Source organism: Neofelis nebulosa, chromosome 2 (genome assembly GCF_028018385.1).
Source record: "Neofelis nebulosa isolate mNeoNeb1 chromosome 2, mNeoNeb1.pri, whole genome shotgun sequence".
NCBI classification, from domain to species: Eukaryota; Metazoa; Chordata; class Mammalia; order Carnivora; family Felidae; genus Neofelis; species Neofelis nebulosa.
The window spans coordinates 221,134,154-221,155,728 of NC_080783.1; the positions used below are offsets into that span (position 1 = coordinate 221,134,154).

Genomic DNA, 21,575 nt, shown 5'->3' on the forward strand with positions numbered 1-21,575 from the left:
GAAGTCGCGAGTCCCAGGTGACAGCCAGTAGGTCTGATCCTAAGAGCTCGGGTGGCTCCTGCACTCTCCACCTGTTCCCCGGGGAAGGCCGAGGTGCCTGTTCGGGGCAAGTGTAGGCTCCTCTGTTCCACCCGCCCTGGGGGGGCAGCAGGTCCCTGTCTAGGAGGTGCCCAAACCACTGGAAGCCGCGGCATTAATTCACTCTAAAGCTTTTCCCCCACCTAGTCTCGGCCAGCCAGCGGCAGCGGGGAGCCACCGGGGAGGGGAAGGAGAGGGGAGAGAGGGGCCGGGGAGGGGCACTACTCTTTCCTGCCCCCCACCCCCCACCCCCGAGGCCTGGGAAAAGGCAGCATATTGAGGCGCGGGGCTTCTAGCATCAGGCCCCGGGATGCTAATGAGGGCGAGCGCGTTCCCACAGCCCGGACATTGTGCAGGCGGCCCACCTGCTCCTCGGGGAGCACCCATTGTGCCCGCGCCAATTCACAGGCAATTTAGCGTGCGCTAATGGGCCGGCGCCTTTGTGCGGCCCGCGAGGCCATTGGCCGCCGAGTGTGGGAACGGCCGCGGCGCCCGGGCCCCAGGCGCCTGCCCGCCGCCGCGCCTATATAGGGCCCGCCGGCCCGCCGCCCGCCAACTCCCCGCTCGCCAGCCGCCTCTCTGCGCCAGGCATGGCCCCCAGCACCGTGGCCGTGGAGCTGCTCAGCCCCAAAGAGAAAAACCGAGTAAGTGCGCCGCCCGCCCGCCCCGCGCCCCCCGCGCCCCCCGCGGCCCCCGCGGCCCCCGCGCCCTGGCCGCCGGCTGACGCCCGTGTCCCCCCGCAGCTCCGCAAGCCAGTGGTGGAGAAGATGCGCCGCGACCGCATCAACAGCAGCATCGAGCAGCTTAAGCTGCTGCTGGAGCAGGAGTTCGCGCGGCACCAGCCCAACTCCAAGCTGGAGAAGGCCGACATCCTGGAGATGGCCGTCAGCTACCTAAAGCACAGCAAAGGTGCCCACCCGGCCCCAGCCCTGCGCGCCCTGCGCCCCCTGCGCCCCCGCGCTCCCGCGCCCACACGGCCCCAGCCCTGCGCGCCCTGCGCCCCCTGCGCCCCCGCGCTCCCGCGCCCACCCGGCCCCAGCCCTGCGCGCCCTGCGCCCCCTGCGCCCCCGCGCTCCCCGCGCCCACGCGCCCACCCGGCCCCAGCCCTGCGCGCCCTGCGCCCCCTGCGCCCCCGCGCTCCCGCGCCCACGCGGCCCCAGCCCTGCGCGCCCTGCGCCCCCTGCGCCCTCGCGCTCCCGCGCCCACCCGGCCCCAGCCCTGCGCGCCCTGCGCCCCCTGCGCCCCCGCGCTCCCGCGCCCACGCGGCCCCAGCCCTGCGCGCCCTGCGCCCCCTGCGCCCCCGCGCTCCCGCGCCCACGCGGCCCCAGCCCTGCGCCCCCTGCGCCCCCGCGACCCCCGCGGCCCCGCGGCCGCCCCAGTCACCGCGGCGCCTCTCCCTGCAGCTTTCGCCGCCGCCGCCGGCCCCAAAAGCCTGCACCAGGACTACAGCGAGGGCTACTCCTGGTGCCTGCAGGAGGCCGTGCAGTTCCTGACGCTGCATGCGGCCAGCGACACGCAGATGAAGCTGCTCCACCATTTCCAGCGTCCCCCAGCCGCGCCCGCCGTGCCCGCTAAGGAACCCAAGGCGACCAGCAGCGCGCCCACGCCCGTGCTCACTCCCGCCAAGGCCACTGCGGTGACCGCGCGCCAGCCCACCTGCGGCCTCTGGCGGCCCTGGTGACCCGGCGGGACGTGCGGGTGGCCGCCCCGAGGACCAGAGGCCAGCCTGCACCTCTGGCCATTCGTCTGTCCCTCCTGGGGCTTGGACAGGCCCCCTTCTCCGGAAGGCTCGCTCTCCAGGCTGGCGGGCCAGCAGGAGGGTCCTTCTGGAGAGAAGGCGGTCACAGAGGCCCGGTCACTCAGGACAGTCGGGGCCGCCTTCGCACAAGTGTCTGACTCCACGGGGTTGTTCTGTGTTTGCATTTCAGCAAGTGACTTCTGGGAAGTCCCCGCTGCCCGGGGTTCTATGATATTTGTAGGCGTCAGGGGCTCGGTCAGCCGGTGCCTCCACGTGTAGAGGACTTTCTTCAGGGCCTGCTGCTGCCGGGCCAGGGGGCCCGGCGGGCGGGCCGTGCCGTGGGCACATTTGCCTTTTGTGAAGGCGGAACTCAAGGTGTATCCTCATAGGAAAGAGTGTCAGCCTGGATGGGCACTGAAGGACCATGCAGAGCTGTGGCCGAAAGGCCCCTGCGTGCACGTGGTTGTCTAGTTGGGGCTCATAGTGGGCTTTGTGGGGAGGGTGGGCGTCTCCACCATGATCCTCAAAGGATCCCTGTGTGTGGGCGAGTGCGTGTGGTCATGACTTTGTACTCAGAATTTGAACCCTCGGTCACGTGGGAGCCCACGGGACTGCTCTGCAGACTTCCAATAAAATCTGACTAAGCAGCCCTCTGGGGTCTGTCTCTCGTGCCTGACATGTGTCCTTGGCAGCCACGCGGTGGGCGGGTCTGCGCGGGGGGGTGGGGGGGGTGGGGAGGGGGGGAGTGACAGCTCAGGACCTTCCGGCTCTGTTCACCTGAGCGGGGTGAGAAGACTACAGCCTGCGGGGGGGGGGGGGGGGGGGGGCTCTTGCTGCAGCAAAAGGGGGTTCGCAGGGCCAAAGGCACAGGAGGCGTTTGCCTCCCCTGGCCGTCTCGTGTGGCCAGCGGGCCCTGCCCCGGGTGAGCTCCTGGATGCACCCGCTTGGCTAGCCCACACACAGGTGGCTGCCCGGCCTTCCCTGCAGGCCGACCGCTCGCCAGGGCCGAAACAGGTGGACCAGCAGGTGTTGACCGAGTCTGCAAGGACCTAGGAGGGCCCCGGCTCCCCAAAGGACAAGTCCGCCCATGGGCAGTGGAACCAAAAGGCCTTCCCGTTTCTTCGGAGCGAGGGGGCCCAGCCGGGCCATCCTCCCTCTGGAGCTCGCCTCTCCCCTCTGCCCTCTGGGATCCCTTTCTGTCCAGCCTGACAGGAACATCTGAGGCGCCCCCTCCAGGCCGGCCCAGCGCTACATCCCACATGCTTACGGCATGTGGGGCAGGCATGTCAATGCACGGGGAGGGGGCTGTGCCTCCTGGTCAGGCCCACAGTGCCCCCCCTCCCCCGGCCCAGAGTCCTCGGCGCTCCAGGCCTGTGTGCTCTAGGAGCAGACCCCCTGCCCTCTTCCGCCCAGCACACCCACCCCTTAGACGATGCTGGCAAGTCGGCCTCTTCCCGAGGCACAGGGCCCCCCTTCCGATCACCCCGGGGGCGTGGGGTTTGTGCTGCTCTACAGGCCCGTGCTCCGGAGGCCTTGCCAGGCAGCTGGTAACATGCTCAGACAGAGGCCGAGGTCCAGAGACAAGAAGTAACTGGCCCAGGGTCACCTGGGAGTCAGTTGCCCTAGGGACCGTCTGTCCACCGCCAGCACTGGGCTCTTTCCCAAAGCAGCCGGTGCCTCTGAGGTCTCATCCCTCAAGGGTCTTCTGGCCAGCAGGAGCTTCCCAGGGACTGGCCCTGCCCACTACCATTCGTGTCCATGCTCCAGCTTCAGGAATATTTTTCAGATGGTCCCCTACAAACTCCCATAGACTCCCCGTTTTCCCCAAAGGCAGCCTCCTCCAGGCGGGCTGCCCTGTTTTCCCCTGCACTGTCTGCAGATCTCACCATCAGGGTGGGTGTCTTCCCCACCTGCAGGTGCATCGTCCACCCCAGGCTGGGGCGCCTGGAAGGCAGGGTCCCTGACACCCCCATTTTGCATGTGGCTTTTGGAACTGTCCTTGGTCCCTAGAGACCCGGGCTGGTGGGTCACATGCGCCCTGGGAACAGCTGCACTCACTGAAAGAGGCAGGTCTCTGGGGGTCTGCAAGCCCCAGGTGCCTTCTCTGCACTAGCTCAGAGCACAGGAGGTCAGCATCTGGCCGGCTCGGTGAGGGAACAACAAAGACAACAGTCCAGACGTTTCGTGTTGGGCCAACGGCCGCGGGGACACCGGCGCGCGGGCAGGCCAGTGGTCCTCCAGCTGCCGGGACCACAGAGGCGGGCTGGGGGGGGGGGGGGGGGGGGGGGGGGGCGGGCCCGGGTGGCTCATTAGCATAATATATGCGCGGGAGGCGTTTAGCAGTCAAATATATGCGCATATATCTCCATGGCTGATGAGGCTGGCCGGGCACATTCAAAATGGCGGAGTGCGGAGCGAGCGGCAGCGGGAGCAGCGGGGACAGCTTGGACAAGAGCATCACGCTGCCCCCCGACGAGATCTTCCGCAACCTGGAGAACGCCAAGCGCTTCGCCATTGACATAGGTAGCCGCGGACGGGCGCCGGGAGCTGAGCGGCGCGCGGCGGGCGTGGGCGCGGGCGGCGGAGCCGGCGGGCCGGGGGCGGTGGCAAGGACGAAGGGCGGGGCGCGGGCCGCCGGCGCGCACAGCCTGCCGGGCCTTGTAGTCCGCGGGCCGTCGGCGCCTACGCTGGCCGCGGCAGCCGGACTACAGCTCCCGGCAGGCGCCGCGCGGCCGGAGCGGGGCACGCCGGCCCTCGTAGTCCCGCGCGGAGAGGCGGGCGGCCCGGCGGCCCCTCGTTAGTCCACCCGGGTAGGGTCGGCCGCCGGGCGGGGTCTGTCCGAGCCACGAGAGCGATCTGGGGCCCGCCGTCTGGGGCGGCGCCGAGGGCGGGCAGCGGCCCGGCCTGGGGCCGCGGGAACCCTCGGCGGGCTGCCCGTCTGGGCCCAGCCCGAAGCCCTCCTCCCGCTGCCGCCCTCGGCTTCTGGACCGCTGACATTTGGCGGGAGTTTGGAGGACCTGGACGTGGACCTTGGGACCCTTGCCGGCATCTTTCAGAAGCCTCCCTGCCCCGTGCAGGCCGCAGGGGTGACCCCAGGGCCTCGCCCAGGCTCTACTCGACCTTCCTGCTCTAGGCCCGTTCTAGACCCTCATCCCACGCTGGCGCCGGCCGCCTCCCAGCAGCCCCCTTTCGTAGATGAGGACGCTGAGGTCAGATAGGTGAACTAAGTTGTTTGAGGTCGGCTGGTAAGCGGCCAGGTGGGGCCTGGAATCTGGTCAAGCCTCGGCACTTGGCTGCTCTGCCCCCGTCGGCAGGGGATGAAGGTTTCCTGGGGGCAGCCTCACTGGGCGAAGCGCCCGGAGTAGGCATGGTGGCCTCACACGGCTCCCTTGTCAGCTGGCTCTCGGCTGGGGCCTCGGTTTGCTTGGGCCTGCCACTCGCCGAGTGTAGGCGGCTAAGCAGCGGGGCAGCGGGGCAGCCCTGCCTGACCTGTTGAAGCTGGCCAGTGATGCTAGAAGGGACAGGCGTGCTTCTGTCCCCGCCCTGGGCCCTTCCTCTTGGAGCCATTTGCTTGTGATGGTCTTGTCTCTCCCCTGCTGCTGAGAGTCACTGAGGTGTCTCCGGCTTGGGTGGGGGAGGGTGTCCTCCGGGAGAGTGGAAAGTGGGCTGGACCCTCAGTGTCCTCAGTGCTCACCTTGCAGGCCAGTGGGGGTTGTGAGGGGCGGTGCCTTGGGGTACTGACCTGGCGGCAGGTGTGAGATGCCCTGAGGCCTGGTGGGGGGTGGGGACCCCAGCGTACAGCAGGACACATTATGAGCGGGGGACCCAATTAAACTTGGTGCCTGACTGCACGCTGGGCTGGCAGTGGGAAGCTTGGAGGCCCTGCTCTGCCCGTCTTCTGAGACCTACCCGTGCCTTGATGTGACAGGGGCCCAGGCAGGTGTGTGCCCTGACGTTTCCGACTTTGTTTGGCTGCACTTAAACCTGGGTTCTGCACCCTGGGAACAGGTTGGCACTTAACGTTCCTGAAAGTGCAGCTGAAAAATGGCTCGCCCTGGGTTACCCTGAGATGTTCTTTGTGGCTCCCAGGGGTCAGCTCGTAGCCACGGGGTGAAGGAAGTCGAGAGAGGAGCGCCGTGGCTCCAAGGGACCCTGCAGTGGCCTGCCCTCCAGCGCCAAGCCCAGGTGGGGTTCCTGGGCAGAAGGACACTCAAAGGGATATCTTCAGTGTCAGTGTTCCCTTCCCCTCTTTGACGATTCCCCCTGGGTCTGAGTCCTGTGTTTGTTCTTAAGGACAGACCACGTGTTTGTGCGGCTGGTGGGAGATCACAGCTCGGACGTGGGTCCTCACCCCGGAAACCCACAAGTGCATGTGCTTGTCAGTAGTTGGCTTTAAAAACAGGCTTCTCCCATTTCCTCTCCCCTCACCCAAGCCGCCTGCTCCAGGAGAGCTCAGCTGCTCTGTGTTCTTGGCAAGCTCCTTCCTCTCTCGGACACTCGTGTCAGCCAAGCAGATTCCCTGCTTCGAAAGCATCAGGGACATTTTGTCTACGAACACATGCTTAAAGCTGACTTGACTTCAAGTCTCTGCCGGGCAGCAGACGGGTCCCTCGGGTGAAGAGCAGGGGCGAGGGGGCGGTGACCCGGTGCCCACGGGGGAAGGACTGGCCAAGAAGGCGGAGGAGAGGGTGGCCCTGCGCCCGGCCCCGTGGGTCTGGATGAACTGGGGGTGGGGGGTCCCGGCTCAGGCGCTGGTGGAGGGACACGGGCGGGCTGATGTCAGTCCGGGTACCGTTGGCCCTGGAGTGGGGTGCGGGCTGGACTGGAGCGTCTTTGATGTCCACCACTGTGTGCACCCGCCAGCGTGGTCACTGCACTTGGCAGGTGTGACATGCCAGGACCTGTGGCCGGCGGTCACTAAATCCAAGGGATCCTGCGAACAGATGGGCTCCCTGCTCTCCCCGGGCACCCGCCATCCTGCTCTGTGAGCTCCTCTGGTTCGGGCTGAACGCTCCGCTCCGCACGTCCCCACTCGCTGTCCCCCTGGGGGGGGAGGGGGGGCACGGAGATGTGGCTTGGCTGCTGGGCATTGCCCCACTGGGGTGCGTGGTGTGGGGCACACGGGACAACTTGCCCCCACCGCAGCCCCAGCAGGCCCCAACACCTCGTATTTGGCTGTGATGTAAACCTCGTGTAAAGAACTCACGATCTGAAACTGGACCTTCTGTGATCCGGGGTCTCGTTCACAGTAACTTTTTTTTTTTTTTTTTTTTTTTTTTTTAATTTATTTTTGGGACAGAGAGAGACAGAGCATGAACGGGGGAGGGGCAGAGAGAGAGGGAGACACAGAATCGGAAACAGGCTCCAGGCTCCGAGCCATCAGCCCAGAGCCTGACGCGGGGCTCGAACTCACGGACCGCGAGATCGTTCACAGTAACTTTTGACAAGTCTCACAATATATCTTCTTCCCTTTGCGTCGCCTGTTTAAGGTTTATCGTGTTTATTCACGGAGTGAAAGCCGCTCCGGGCCAGGTGGGGATTGAGGGCAGGGAGGAGGGATAAGGAGGCTTAGACCAAGTCCTGCTTCTTAAAGCCCGTGGTTTGGGGATGAGAGGAAGCCTGTGAGCGGGCGTGTTGACCGTGGCCCGACAAGGGCAGGTCACGGGGCACCCTTGGGAGGCCCTGTCCACGCTGCCTGGCAGGCTCCGAGCGGCCGCTCTCAGATTGAGATCCGTTACCTGGACGAGCCGCGGCCCTCTGATACCTGCCTTTTCCAGATGTTTCCTGACTTGAGTGCTTGTCACATGCTCCCTGGGGATGGCATCACAAAGCAACTCTCAGAGGTCGCCTCCAGCCTCGTCCTCACACAGGGCGTCCCGCCGGCTGCGCTGGCCACACGAACCCGTTCTGTGGCTGTGGCGACAAGCCTTTTGCTGCCCCCCCCCCCCACCACCGTCGCGGGCCTTGCGGGAATCCACCTGACGCCTCCCCAAGGCCACCTCTGACCCCCCAGAGCTTACCCTTTTGGAAGTGACTGCTCGGGTGTCTCTCTAACTGGCCCTGAACGTGTTTCAGGCAAATAAAGGCCTCTTCTGCTTCCTGGTGTTTGGGCTTCCTGGTGGTATTCACGAGATCCGGTCCGAGGGGAGGAGACCCCGCTGCCCCCGTGAGGCCCCCAGCCCCGAGCTTGGAGAGGGTGGGCTGCTAGAACGTTCCCGGTGAGACAGCCCCCTCCTCTGCCGATGCACTCTGGGAAAATACCCTTGTAGTGGTTCCCCCCCGACCCGTGTTACCACGGACAGTCAAGCGTACTTGTCGGCGAAAGCCGTGCCCTTCTTAGCTTTGTCCTTTGGGTCATTTTCCAGACCAGGGTTTGAAACAACTTTTCGAAACCACTAGTGATCTCCAGGGCCTCCCGGAAACAGGACACTCTCCTTTCTCCTTGAGGACTTGGTGCGCAGGGGAAGTGGGCAGTCTCAGGCCCGGTGTGCTGAGTGCTTGGGCCCCACGGTTCCTTCCCTTCCTCTGGTCGGTGGCCCACAGGGTTTTCACACCAAGTGACGGCAGGCACAGGAGCTGGTGTGGCGGGGGAGGCCGCGTAGACCGACGAGCCTGGGCTCCCGTCCGCCGGCTCCTGACTGCTGCCCCGTGTCTCCCTGCAGGGGGGTCACTCACCAAGCTGGCTTACTACTCCACCGTGCAGCACAAGGTTGCCAGAGTGCGCTCCTTCGAGTCCTCGGGCAGGGTGAGCCTCCGGGGGGGCCCTGGGCGGCCGCTGTCACTGTCCGGCTGCCCTCCCTCTGCTGCTCGTGCACATCGGCCTAGCTTCCAGGGGGGATTCCTTGCCCGACACCCCTCCCTACCCCCCAGCCCGGCCCCCCTCCGTCCAGGACCCCGTCAGGAGGCACCTGACACCCTTCCCTGCCCCCCAGCCCGGCCCCCCTCCGTCCAGGACCCCGTAAGGAGGCACCCGACACCCCTCCCTGCCCCCGACACCCCTTCCTGCCCCCCAGCTCAGCACCCCCCTCCATCCAGGACCCCATCAGGAGGCACCCGACACCCCTCCCTGCCTCCAACACCCCTCCCTGCCCCCCAGCTCAGCCCCCCCTCCATCCAGGACCCCGTCAGGAGGCACCTGACACCCCTCCCTGCCCCTGACACCCTTCCCTCCCCCCCAGCCCGGCCCCCCTCCGTCCAGGACCCCATAAGGAGGCACCCGACACCCCTTCCTGCCCCCGACACCCCTCCCTGACCCCCAGCTCAGCTCCCCCCTCCATCCGGGACCCCATCAGGAGGCACCCAACACCCCTCCCTGCCCCCCAGTTCAGCCCCCCCTCCATCCAGGACCCCATCAGGAGGCACCCAACACCCCTCCCTGCCCCCCAGCTCAGCCCCGCACTCCGTCCAGGACCCCATCAGGAGGCACCCGACACCCCTCCCTGCCTCCAACACCCCTCCCTGTCCCCCAGCCCGGCCCCCCTCCGTCCAGGACCCCGTCAGGAGGCACCCGACACCCCTCCCTGCCTCCCAGCTCGGCCCCCCTCCATCCAGGACCGTGTCAGGAGGCACCCAACACCCCTCCCTGCCCCCGACACCCCTCCCTGCCCCCCAGCTCGCCCCCCCTCCGTCCAGGACCCCATCAGGAGGCACCCGACACCCCTCCCTGCCTCCAACACCCCTCCCTACCCCCCAGCTTGGCCCCCCTCCATCCAGGACCCGTCAGGAGGCACTTCCGGCCGCTCCTGTTGCCTGGGAAGCCGGCTCCTTCCCCGCCCCTGCCCTCGCGCTGCCTCCGGCCTGAACTTAGCGTTAAGGGTTGCCTGAACTTAGCGTTAAGGGTTGCGTTGCTCATGGTCCAGGGGCCTCATCCCCACGTCTTCCCCCTCCCCCTCCCGCCAAGGGCAGCATGCACACACAGACCCCCAACCTGTATCCCCAGGACACAGAGCAGGACCACGAGCCGCCCTACGAGATCTCAGTCCAGGAGGAGGTCACTGCCCGGCTGCACTTCGTCAAGTTCGAGAACACCTACATAGAAGCTTGTCTGGACTTCATCAAAGACCACCTCGTCAACACTGAGACCAAGGTCATCCAGGCCACCGGGGGCGGGGCGTACAAATTCAAGGACCTCATTGAAGAAAAACTGCGGCTGAAGTAAGTGGGGGCCGCCGGCCGGTTCTCGGGGTCGGGCTCTGAAGCAGCCGCACCCGCCCCCACCCCGCCCTGTGCTGGGACTAGACTCGGGGGCCGGGCTGGTGGGAGGGTTCTGGCGGCCGGACCCCGGGGGAGCAGGGGGGGCCTGGGGGGGGGGGGGGAGCCGAGGAGGCACAAGGAAGGGGGCCGGGCTCGTGCGGCCGGCGCAGAGGTCCCCGCGGGCTTAGCCGTGTGCACACGGAGCCGCAGAGGGCCGGCCGCTCAGGCGATGACGGTGGCCGCGGTGGCTGCAGGGCGGGGGGAGGGAGGTGCCTTCGGAGCAGCCGGGCCGGTTGCCGCTTCTGAGAGCCGTGTGCGTCCGAGTGGCAAGCTGAGCGCGGCCGGGCCGGGGGCGGCGTGTCCACGAGGGACCCCGCGCTGCAGCAGAGGCGCCTTCTGTGGCCCGTGCTGTTTTCAGTGGCCGGGCTCCTTCCGTTGCAGAGTGGACAAGGAGGACGTGATGACCTGCTTGATAAAGGGCTGCAACTTCGTGCTGAGGAACATCCCACACGAGGCCTTCGCGTATCAGAAAGATTCCGACCCCGAGTTCCGATTCCAGACCAATCACCCCGACATTTTCCCGTACCTTCTGGTCAACATCGGCTCTGGAGTGTCCATTGTGAAGGTGAGGTGGGCTCCCCGGACCACGCGTGACGGCCGGGCAGGGAGCACCCGTGCGGCGTCGGCGGGGGCTCGGCCTGCAGGATGGCGCCCCCCCCACCCCCCGCGTCTGGGGTGTCCCCAGGACCAGTGGGCGCTGGCCGGCCCCCCTCGGCAGCTCGCCTGCCCTGCCGCCACAGGTGGAGACGGAGGACAGGTTCGAGTGGGTTGGCGGCAGCTCCATCGGAGGTGGCACCTTCTGGGGACTCGGGGCTCTGCTCACCAAAACAAAGGTATCCCGACGGCGGCGGGAAGACGCTCCCGGCTCTGTGTCGAGTCCCGCTTCCCATGCCTTCTCAGGAGAGGGTCGGCGGCCAGGGGACCCGAGGCGGCCGGTGTCGCTGCGGAAGCGGCTCCTTCCGCGGCCTGGTCCTGGCCGTGTGCCTGGTCCTTGCGGGAGGCAGCCTGGGCGCCCAGAGTCTGCCCCCCACCCCGCTTCCCCCCTCCCGGGTGGGTGGCCGTGGAGCCCTGCCCGCTGCACCCCCACCCCGGCCCACCGCCGGCTCCTCGGCGCGGGGCTGGTTCCTCGGCTGTGGGGACACCGCCAGCTCCCGCACCCCACCGCCTTCCGTCCGCCCTGTCCCCCCAGAAGTTTGACGAGCTGCTGCATCTGGCCTCCAAGGGCCAGCACACGAGTGTGGACATGCTGGTGCGGGACGTGTACGGGGGCGCCCACCAGACCCTGGGGCTGAGCGGCGACCTCATCGCCAGTAGCTTCGGGAAGTCGGCCGCTGCCGACAAAGGTGTGCTGTCCCCGCCCCCGCCGCCCTCCCCCCCCCTCCCCCTCCCCCCCGCGCCTGCGGGCCCCCTCGCAGGCCCGGCCTCGCCCAGCGGCGCCCTGCCTCTGCCCTCCCAGAGTTCTCCAAGGAGGACATGGCCAAGAGCCTGCTGCACATGATCAGCAATGACATCGGGCAGCTCGCCTGCCTGTACGCGAAGCTGCACTGCTTGGACAGGGTGTACTTCGGCGGCTTCTTCATCCGGGGCCACCCCGTCACCATGCGCACCATCACCTACAGCATTAACTTCTTCTCCAAGGTGCGGGGCCTCCTCCCTCCCTCCCTCCCTCCCTCCCTCCCTGTGCCGGCACCCTGGGCTCCGCTCTTCCCAGGTACTCGGCTTGGCCCCTCGGCGTCTTCAAAACCAGCCGACCCAGGGGCCGGGGGGGCCCAGGGCAGGCAGCCAAGAAGCGGGGCGCCCCCGCCAGCTTCTCCTGGGCTCCTGCCTCCCTTCCTCTGGCCAGTTCCCGCGTCCCGCGCCTGGGGCGCCGCGGCCCTCCCTGGACTGGGCGTGATGCCAGCGGCGAGCCTCTGGGGCCGTCTCCACCGTGCGCGGGCTGCAGACGAGCTTTGAGACGCGTGTCGTTCGAGTGGGGTGACCGGGGTGGGTGTTAATTTGTGGAAGGAGTTACTCACAAATGCCAAGCGTCTAGGTTCCGCACCGAGTGAGTTTTGTTGACGAGTGCGTCGCAGACTGTCCAGGAAACCTCCACCGCGTACAGAGGCCGCCTGTGTGGGTGTCGCAACCGCCCAGGTGTCACTTGGAGGTCAGCTCAGGCGGGGTTTTGCCATGGCAGGGGGAAGTCCAGGCGCTGTTCTTGAGACACGAAGGCTACCTGGGAGCCATCGGAGCGTTTCTCAAAGGAGCAGAACAAGACAGTGAGTGGAGCAGCCGTGGGGGGACCCGTGCTCGCTTCAGGGCAGGGCAGGGCAGGGCCTGTGCGGCGAGGGGTGGGGGTGAGAGGCCACCGGGGCCCTGGGACTGGGTCTCTAACCTTCGGGGAGAGGCCCCGCCCACCAGCTTCACCGTCCCTCGAGTCAAGAGCCTGAGGGGCCGGCCCTCCCTCTGCTGCTGCCGCTCTTCCAAGGGGTTGGTGGGAGGCGACACCTGTGGGTTCACGTGCCACGTGATTGACCCTGGGTTGGGGGGGAGGGTCTTGGGGGGTGAAAAGGGCTCCGAGCAGGGACCAGGGCCACGTGGCCCTCCTCTGCCTCCCTCTCGCCTTGCCGTCTGCCAAGCTGCGTCTCTTCGGCCGGGCCATGCTTTTTCAAGGACGCTTGCAGGATGTGATGGGGCAGGGCGGGGCAGGCCGCTTTAAGAGGCCGAGAAGGGTACGGGTATCATCTCACGGGGTTTCAGTGCCAGCGAGAGGGACTACGGTAGCGTAGCATGAAACCCCAGGCCGCCTGTGCTGTGGAGACCTCCACAGCGGTGGTCGGACCACCTGGGGTCTGAGTGACACCTGGTCCTTCCCTCCCTAGACCCTAACCAGTACAGCTGGGGAGAAAACTATGCCGGCAGCTCCGGGCTGATGAGCTCATCCCCGGAGCTCTGCCCAACACAGCGGGTGAGGAGCGGCACTGTGAGTATGGGGTCCTTGGTGGGGTCATCAGGTTCCGAGAGACCCTCTCCCGGTGCAGACCGGCCACTGAGCAGGCCGAGACTCTGGGACGAAAGACAGGCAGCGGGGCTGGCTTCCCTCCTCCTCTTAGCATTTTCCAGACATCCCGCTGGAGCCTCCAAGACTGTGCAGTACAGCCCCTGTGTCTGCAGGGAGAACACAGAGCGTGTTTCCCCAGAATCGTGGTGCCATTCACAACCCAGAGCCACAGAACCCCCCACGGGCCCTTCTCTAGACCGCGTTCTCTGCCTGATGGTTTCGAGCGGTAGAAAAGGACGGAGTCTGCGGTCCCTGCTGGTTTCCTGCCCATCCCTCAATCCCCACTTGGAGAGGCCCGTGTGACCAGTTGTCAGCCAGACAGAGGACGCTACCATCATGGCCCCATCCTGGGGGACATCGCAGGCTTATTGAGGACACCCCCCAGATGGCATATGTCGCTCTGGTAACTCACTGAGCAGTTACCAGAACCCGGGCGCCCTGTTGGAGAGCCGGCTGGACAAGTCCGGACAACTAGTCTGGGCACACGAGTCGGAATGTCTCCATCAGGACCAGGCTGCTGGCCTTTTGGACGCAAAGTTGATTTTCCGTCACGGACGCAGATTCTCATACTAGTTAGCGTAAGCCTCGTGGGGACGCGTGTGATCTAATCGTAGCCTCCCCAGAGAGAAAGCTCCCACACCCCGGGCCTGGTCGGAGCAGCGACTGGCTCGCAAGGGGTCTCTGCATCTTTGATGCGCGGTTTCTGATTTGTAGAGGGGCGATGTGGATTCCTGCCTTAGGGATCGTAAAACCAAATGGATAAGCGAGCACGAAATCCCTGCGTCAGACCCGATGTGGATGCCGGTCGTCCCCACGCGGCACGTGCTTGGCGCCTCGTGTGCCTGTTGTGCTGGGTCTCTGTGGCCCTGCGAGGCGGGGACAGAGACCCCCATTCGCAGAGGGATAGGCCGAAGCGCGGAGGGGCCAGGTCATCGCTTTGGGTTTGCGGGGCCTACGCAAGGCCAGGCTGAGGCGTGCGCTCCCGCGGGTCCAGGTAGTGGGAGGGCCCGCGAAGCCCGGGCCGAGGCCCCGAGGTCGGTGACCGTCCACTTTCTTTCCTCGCGTGGAAAATGCCAGTTGTTTCCATGCTGAACTTGTCACTCGGGACGTCCTGAAAGTCCCCACGTGGTGGCCCTTCCTGTGCGGACGCCCCGGCACAGAGCACGCCTGCCCGTCATCCCCCAGGCTTGCCGGGCCGAAGGCCGCCGGCAGACCAGAGCTGCGTCCTGCTGTGCGGCGATGTGGTGGGTCACTCCCTAGAGGCGGGGACAGGGCCGTGAGGCGTGTGCTGGGTTCTCGCGTGTGCGGGAGAGCACCAGCTTCGGTCTCGACAACGTAAGTCAAAACCCTGGCTGGCTGAGTGACCGCTCCTCCAGAAACCGCTGGGGCACTGGTCTGCTCGTCGCTGGCGGCCACAGGTAGCACGTTGGGCATAAAGGGGCCCCCTCGGCGATGCCGGCGGAACTGGTGTCAGACTCGTGCTGCGGAGACAAAGGAGCCAGTGTGGGGCCTGGACCGCCTGCCCCACGGGGTCCCCGTGGCCTTGCCGTGGACCCCATACGGGGGAGTTACGGGTCCAGGGCCTGCGGGGCAGCGAGTGGGACAATGCGTGCAAGTAGCATTCGTGGGGGCCCACGAGCACGGCCGGCGTGTCTGGGGGCCGTGTGTGAGGTTGGGCTCAGGCTGGTGTGGGAGCCCCCGCCGCAGGGGTCCCAGGAAACTCCACGGGGGGGAGGGAGGGAGGAAGGGGGCCGGGCAGACTTGGGATCTGGGGTGCGTGGCTCAGGCCACCGGCCAGATGGAGGGCGCCGTGGCTGAGCGGGGCCACGGGCGGGGTCTGGGGACGGGAAGAAGGGGCTTGTCCGCTTGCACCCGCAGCGGTCTCCTCCCCGGGCCCCTTCCGCTCTCACCGAGGAGCTGGTTCTCAGGCTGGCGGGAGGCGCCTCGGTCTTCTAGAGCTGCGTGGCTGACGCGTCCGCCGCCTCTCGTCCTTCCAGTTCGACCTTCTGGAGATGGACCGGCTGGAGAGGCCGCTGGCCAACCTGCCACTCCTTCTGGACCCGTCTTCCTACGTGCCCGACACGGTCGACCTCACGGACGACGCCCTGGCCCGCAAGTACTGGCTCACCTGCTTCGAGGAGGCCCTGGACGGGGTGAGGGCTCGGGGCGGGCCGGGCGCCCCTGGGGTCGAGACGGGCGGCTCGGAGTTCGTAGGCGCCGGAGGCCCCGGGCGCCCGTGCAGCAAGCGACAGGTGTGGTGAAGGAGGAGGGGGCGTCTCCCGGAAGCCACCGGAGGCGTGTGTGAGCCTGAGGGGGTGAATCACGTTTCCCAGGTAAAAACGTGGCTCCTAGTGGCTCGTCGGCGAGCTGGGATGTGTCCTCAGCGAGGGCGTACGATCGCGCCCCGCCTCCGGGCCGGCTGCCGCGTCTCTGCAGAGCGCAAACAGTTCGCGCGGGGGTCAGGGGACAGCTGCGATCGGGCTCCGGGCCCCAAAGAGTCGTGACTCGAGCCCTTCGGGGCCCCCCAGGAGCACGTGTCCCCTCCTACAGCCCCTCGGGCCCCTGGGGTCCTCAGAGGGAGGGTTCCTGCCCTGCCCCAGACCCCCGCAGCCTGCAAGGACGGTCCCCTGAGCCACCCATCCCCCTGGCACGGCGGGAGCTCGGGTGGCCCCGTCGCCAGCCGGGAGACGGCTCGGCGGCCGCGCGGGGCCGTGCTGACCGCCCCGCGCTCACAGGTGGTGAAACGCGCCGTGGCCAGCCAGCCGGGCTCCGTGGACGCAGCCGAGCGGGCCGAGAAGTTCCGGCAGAAGTACTGGCGCAAGCTGCAGACGCTGCGACACCAGCCCTTGTGAGTGTCCCCTGCCCGGGGCCGCCTCGCGGTGCGCCGGGGGGCCCGGCGGGGGAACGTGCGCTCGCGAGGGCCGGGGCTCCCGACGGCCGCTCCTGGGGCCACACGTGCGGCGGTGCACGCCCCCCCCTCCCGCTCGGCCGCCTCGGTTCCCCCGTGACGACGCCCTCGGGCAGCGAGCGTGGCCGTCAGATCCGCTCAGCCGCCCTTCCCCCACCCCGTCCCCAGTGCTTACGGGACGCTGACCGTGCGCAGCCTTCTGGACACGAGGGAGCACTGTTTGAATGAGTTCAACTTCCCGGACCCCTACTCCAAAGTGAGTTCCGCCTTCCCGCGCAGGACTGGCGCCCGCGAGGGGGCACGGCCAGCGGGGTGGACGCGGGCGGCGACACCTGTCAGAGCCGAGGTTTGGAGGCCCCGCCTCTCCGGCCCCGGGAGCTCGCCGCCTCGGAGCGTTCGCGGACGCCAGTCGTGCCCTCGCAGGTGACAAGCCGGCCGGAGCCTGGCGGGCGGCCTAGACGGGCCACGCTGACCAGAAGGCCACGTGCGCGGGCCCGTGCCGCACACCGCTGCCCGCCCCCTGCCCTCGGGTGGAGCGTCTCGGGACGGGGCGCCGGGTGCCTGTGGGGGTCCAAGTCTTCCACCGCGGCCCTCCCTGCCCTGCCCTGGGCCACGCCGTGACCTTGCGCGGCTCCGAGTCTGTGGTTTTTCACGGCTTGGTTGGCGTGAAGTCCCGTGGTGGCGCGTTGAGCGCGCGACCCCTCGCCGCCGGTTCACAGCGATGTTCCCGGTGACGCTCTCCGCGGCGTCCCCAGCCGGGCGCCCTCCCTCTGCCCGGTCCGCCGAAGGCCTGCGGGAGCCAGGGCCGCGCCGTCGCTCCTGACCAGCCGCCCGCCTGTCCCCACAGGTCAAGCAGAAGGAAAACGGGGTCGCACTGAAGTGTTTCCCGAGGGTGATCCGCTGTCTGGACGCCTTGGGCTGGGAGGAGAGGCAGCTGGCCCTGGTGAAAGGCTTGCTGGCCGGGAACGTCTTCGACTGGGGAGCGAAAGCCGTCTCTGAGTAGGTGCCGCCCTCCAGCCTCCCGTCAGCCCCACCCCTGCCTGCTCGGTCCAGCTTGGGCCCAGGACCACGGCCCGACTGCTCGTCCTGTCCCCCTCCCCCCCTACCCCCCCACCCGGTCGCGTGTGGCCCTGGGAATGACAGGCGGTTCTGTGGGCTGTGCTCCCCCGAGCACAGCCGCGGGGACCGGCTCACTGGCATCGATCGGGTGTGGGCTTGGGCCCTGAGGCAGAGATGCAGACCCTTGGTGCGCCAGAGTCAGAGTTAACACTTGACGTTTGAAAGTGAGAAACGGAGGTGCCTCATGAAGGAGTCTGCAGACTCGGGTGGGGGCACGTGCCCCGGCCCCCAGAGCACCCTGGGCCCTCGGTCTGGGGTCACCGTCAAAACCCAGCCTTCCGGCGTGATTTCCTGGGGCTCCCGAAGGAGCGGGCATGCCCGTCCCCCGCCTCGCCCTGTGCCCGGCGCCCTGTCTCCCGCCCGCTGTCCCCTCTGCGTGGCTCTCGCTGGTCGCACCCGCGGCGTCCTTTCCAACTTTGAGAAGAATCACCACCTCTCCCCTCACCCTTGTCCCCGTCCTTCCCTTTGGGTGGCGCATCGAGGCATGTGCTGGGCGAGGCTGGGAGCCGGCGCCGACCCGGGGCCTTGCCCGAGGTCGCCCCCGACTCAGGACCTCACCCCGCCCCCCGGCACCGCCGTTCACGTTGCCGAGCGGGTCCCCGACCCAGGGCCCGTGCGCTCTGCCGACAACCGACGGCGGAACGTCGCCGCTCCGGTCACGGCAACGCTCGCCGGTTTGGGAAGGGCTTCGCTCGGGGTCTCCGTGGATGCTGTGAGCTGAGGTTTGGGTGTTTTGTGATTTTGTTCTCTTCCCCGCGCAGCGTCCTTGAATCCGACCCCCAGTTCGGCTTTGAGGAGGCCAAGTCGAAGCTGCAAGGTAGGCTGCCTGGGGCCAGGCGGGGGAGGGGGCCTGCCCGCGAGCGCGCGGCTGACCGTGTCCGTGCCCCGCAGAGCGGCCGTGGCTCGTGGACTCCTACGGCAAGTGGCTTCAGAGACTGAAGGTACAGCTGTCCCCACCTCTGCCCTGGGAGGCGGGGAGGGGCCCTGGAGACGGCGCGGGGCTGCCCCGGGGCAGTGCACTGAGGGCCCCTGCCCGTTCCCCCAGCCGCCGAGCTGCGGGTCTCAGCTAACCGCCCCCTGCTCCAGCCTGAGTCCCGCAGGCTCTACTGGTCAGGTCGGCCGGCCTCGGCTCGGAGGTCACGGGGGCCGCAGTCCTGGAAGAGGCACGGGCGCCCTGCCCCCAGCACCCCAGCGCCCGCGGGACCCAGCAGCCCTCGGCCTCGGCCTTCGGGGAGTGTGGAGTACGGAGGTGTCTGGAACGCTTGGACGCGCCTGTTCCCAACTGAACGTCCTGGTTTTGTCTTACAGGGGCCCCCTCACAAATGTGCCTTAATTTTCGCAGATAACAGTGGAATAGACGTCATTTTGGGAGTCTTCCCCTTTGTCAGGGAGCTTCTCTCTAGAGGGACGGAGGTGAGCGTCTGGGCCGAGTCGGGACCCCTGCCCTGGGCCCTCCACTCGCGGTGGGGGTTGGCGTCGGCGTGGCCTCCGTGCGGGCCAGGTAGGTTCAGGTGAGGCTTGTCATGGACCTCGGGTCTGCCCGTTCCGGGGCCGTCCGTGTCCCCACCGGGAGCCGGCCCTCCTGGAGACCACCGAGCAGCGAGGTCACCGGGGCTGCGCCTCCCAGCCGGCAGCCCCGGGTGGGCGGGCGAGCAGAGGCTGGCTCGGTGCCGGGCGGTGGCCGAGGTCCCTACAAAGTTCGGGGTGTCCCGCCGTAGGTCATCCTGGCGTGCAACTCGGGACCCGCCTTGAATGACGTGACGTACTGTGAGTCCCTCATCGTGGCTGAGCGCATCGCGGCCATGGACCCTGTCGTCCAGTAAGCAGGGCGGGCGCCCGGGGGGCCCTGCCCGGAGAAGCGGGGTCATGGTGGGAGCTTCCCAGGGCGCCAACCGACCCCTTGTGCTCCGCAGCTCGGCGCTCAAAGAGGAGAGGCTACTGCTGATGCAGACGGGCTCCAGCTCCCCGTGTCTGGACCTCAGGTACCCCCGAGGCACCCCCTCGCCCACCCTGGCCCCCGGCGCGCGAGCTGGGCAGCAGGGGTCACCAGTGCGGCTGGAGCCCTCGGTCTGGGCAGCCTTCTTCCCTTGGGGACCCGGGAGGGTGGGCTCGGGACCGTCCACGGCCCGGCCGCGCCGTGGGCTGGTCGGTCGGATGCCCCGCGGCTGGGGCCGTGGGCACCCCGCGTGTCCTTAGACGCCTGGGTCTCTGCCTTGCTGCTTTCGGCCCCGGGGGACCCTACGTGAGAGAACCCGGCCTTCGGGAGCCAGCCCTGGGGGAGGGACGTTGCTCGAGGATCGACCTCCTCCCTGTTCTGGGCCCGTCGTGAACCACGCAGGAAGGGGGAGTTCGCGTGACGCGGAAAGGAGTTAGAGCCTTTGGAGTGCTGCACATAGAAAAGCGTTCTCAGGCCCGGTTTTCACAAGTTTCCCGCCACAGGCTCCGGAGGGCAGGGATGCCCTTGTGGGGAGGGCGCGGCGGCCGCTCGGTGCAGGGGCAGAGGGCCCGCCGCCCCGCCTCACCGCCCCTCTCCTCCCCGAAGCCGCCTGGACAAGGGGCTGGCCGTGCTGGTCCGGGAGCGAGGCGCAGACCTGGTGGTGATCGAGGGCATGGGCCGCGCCGTGCACACCAACTACTACGCGGCCCTGCGCTGCGAGAGCCTCAAGCTGGCCGTCATCAAGAACTCCTGGCTGGCCGAGCGGCTGGGCGGCCGGCTCTTCAGCGTTATCTTCAAGTACGAGGTCCCGGCCGAGTGAGGCGCCCGCCCCGCCACCCTCCTCCGCTCGTCGGGAATGTACTTCGACCACAACAGGGAGACCGAGTTCCGATCGGAATATTTATGTCGCGCGCCTGTGACTGAGAGCCGGGTGCGCCCGGGTGGGAGCATGGGCACGTGTGGCGTCGGGGTCTCTACGATGCTGCCGCGTCCGTGGCGGGAGACGCAACTCTGTCCAGTGAGACATTCGTATTGGAATATATTTAACTGTTAAATAATCTTTTATATATATATATATATATACATATGTACGTATAGATATAAATATATGCACATGTCTCCAACAGGTCACCAGAGGCTCGGGGTCCGCACCAAATAGAACGTGTAGAGCGGGCCCGGCCCCCTGCCTGTGCTGTGTGGTTACAGAGAAGGGGTGCGGGCAGGGGTCCTGAGAGCCCCTCCCCGGGGCGGCCGAGAGCGGGCTCTTCCCTTCAGTTACTCCCAGAGCCCCTGGGCTGGCTGTGGCCTGCGGGCCGTGGCCGCTGCCCCCACCCCCACCCCGGCCCAGGGCCAGGAGACTCCCTCCGGTGTGTCTGTATAGACAAGGTTGCCCTCTGCGCGCCGCCCCCCCCCGCCAGCCCCACTGGGCACAAGGGGGACAGGGCAGGCGGCGCTCCCAACTCGACTGGCATCCAGGGAGGACCTTTGAGAGCTCTCGGGGGCCCGTGCACACTCCTGCTTAGAGCCGATCACGCCGCGTGGCCTTGGGCCACCCATGGTGGGGGCCTCTGCGCTGGGCCCCGGGGGGGGCCTGTGAGATGACCCTTCTATCAGGGTGTGCGGGGCTCCCGCCTTGGAGGGTGGCCTGCCCCGTCTCCCACCCTTCACGCTCAGGGGCTGTGACCACCCCACTGTTCCAGCCCCCCCAGGTGACCCCCACACGTGTCACCCCCAGCCCCACGTGCAAGCGGCTCCCAGCCGTTCCTCTGCTAAAGCCGGGACTGTGGCCCCACAGGCTTCCAGCCTCCGGGTCCCCCCGGGCCAGGCCGGGCCAGTAGGTGGTCCCCATGAACCCCCATCCCCACAAGGGTCCCCCGGCCTCGACCCCACCACAGTCCAGCCCCGCACCTCCCCGCCGGCACCCCTGCAGCAGGCTGTGGCCACCTCTGTGCGGCTTCCCCCAGCCCCTCGGCCCAACTGCCCTTCGTCCCCTGCTTCCCGGTGGAGGCGCAGCGCCGGCCTGCCTGGTGCAGGGGGCACAGCGCAGACACCTGGGAGGCCTCCAGACGTCCGGCCAGAGCCCGGCTCTGCCTGACGTCAGGACGCCCCCACGGGCCCTCCCGCCCACCCAGCCTGGCCCTCAGGAGGGGCACCGGGGGCACCTGCCCCCCTCCTGGGCTTCCCGGGGGCTAAGCCCGGCCCCCGGACGGTAGCCGTGTGCGGCGGGCAGGGCCCACCCGGGGCTGGACAAGGCTTGGCCCCCCGCTTCTCGTGAGCAGGCGGGACACCACCTCCGGGAACCCCAGCAGCCAACCCACCCCACCCCTGGTCCAGAACCGCCTTCGCTGCACCCCAGATTCTAGGGGCCCCGAGGGCCAGGCACACCTGCGTGCCCTGCCTTGGTGCTGCTTCTCGCCGTGGGGCGCACTTCCCACAAAAACGCACCCCGTGCCTGAGTGGGGGCAGGGTTCCCAGGGGTCTGGTGGATCTGGGGAGGTGTGTG

The 21,575-nt window shown here is 67.8% G+C and overlaps 2 protein-coding genes across 5 annotated transcripts; both read left to right on the forward strand.

Moving 5' to 3' along the window:
• Positions 1 to 615: 615 nt before the first annotated feature.
• HES5 (hes family bHLH transcription factor 5) lies at positions 616 to 2,465 on the forward strand. The gene is made up of 3 exons (XM_058719387.1): positions 616 to 722; positions 822 to 987; positions 1,482 to 2,465. Exons 1-3 carry the CDS (start codon positions 669 to 671, stop codon positions 1,757 to 1,759), a joined length of 498 nt encoding a protein of 165 aa, XP_058575370.1. The 5' UTR covers positions 616 to 668; the 3' UTR covers positions 1,760 to 2,465.
• A 1,714-nt stretch (positions 2,466 to 4,179) lies between these two features.
• PANK4 (pantothenate kinase 4 (inactive)) lies at positions 4,180 to 20,203 on the forward strand. 4 transcript variants are annotated; one of them, XM_058719389.1, is made up of 19 exons: positions 4,180 to 4,339; positions 8,479 to 8,561; positions 9,756 to 9,970; positions 10,451 to 10,634; positions 10,810 to 10,902; positions 11,259 to 11,412; positions 11,526 to 11,707; positions 12,246 to 12,327; positions 12,931 to 13,031; positions 15,107 to 15,262; positions 15,845 to 15,957; positions 16,186 to 16,273; positions 16,865 to 17,016; positions 17,898 to 17,953; positions 18,028 to 18,077; positions 18,445 to 18,549; positions 18,855 to 18,955; positions 19,050 to 19,118; positions 19,679 to 20,203. In XM_058719389.1, the coding sequence occupies exons 1-19, from the start codon at positions 4,216 to 4,218 to the stop codon at positions 19,890 to 19,892; spliced, it is 2,322 nt and encodes a 773-aa protein (XP_058575372.1). In that variant the 5' UTR covers positions 4,180 to 4,215; the 3' UTR covers positions 19,893 to 20,203. The 4 variants fall into 4 exon arrangements, 3 of the variants coding, with proteins under 3 accessions (XP_058575372.1, XP_058575373.1, XP_058575374.1); XM_058719390.1 differs by having other exon boundaries at positions 12,931 to 13,016; XR_009258489.1 differs by lacking the exon at positions 19,679 to 20,203 and having other exon boundaries at positions 18,445 to 18,637.
• The last annotated feature ends 1,372 nt before the right edge of the window (positions 20,204 to 21,575 follow it).

Bases quoted from the DNA above. Each gene is read 5' to 3' on its own strand.
- HES5 (XM_058719387.1), top strand. From the start codon at position 669: ATGGCCCCCAGCACCGTGGCCGTGGAGCTGCTCAGCCCCAAAGAGAAA. The intron at 723-821 runs GTAAGTGCGCCG...GTCCCCCCGCAG, and splicing joins GCCCCAAAGAGAAAAACCGA to CTCCGCAAGCCAGTGGTGGA. The intron at 988-1,481 runs GTGCCCACCCGG...CTCTCCCTGCAG, and splicing joins CTACCTAAAGCACAGCAAAG to CTTTCGCCGCCGCCGCCGGC.
- PANK4 (XM_058719389.1), top strand. From the start codon at position 4,216: ATGGCGGAGTGCGGAGCGAGCGGCAGCGGGAGCAGCGGGGACAGCTTG. The intron at 9,971-10,450 runs GTAAGTGGGGGC...CTTCCGTTGCAG, and splicing joins GAAGAAAAACTGCGGCTGAA to AGTGGACAAGGAGGACGTGA. The intron at 11,708-12,245 runs GTGCGGGGCCTC...TTGCCATGGCAG, and splicing joins GCATTAACTTCTTCTCCAAG to GGGGAAGTCCAGGCGCTGTT.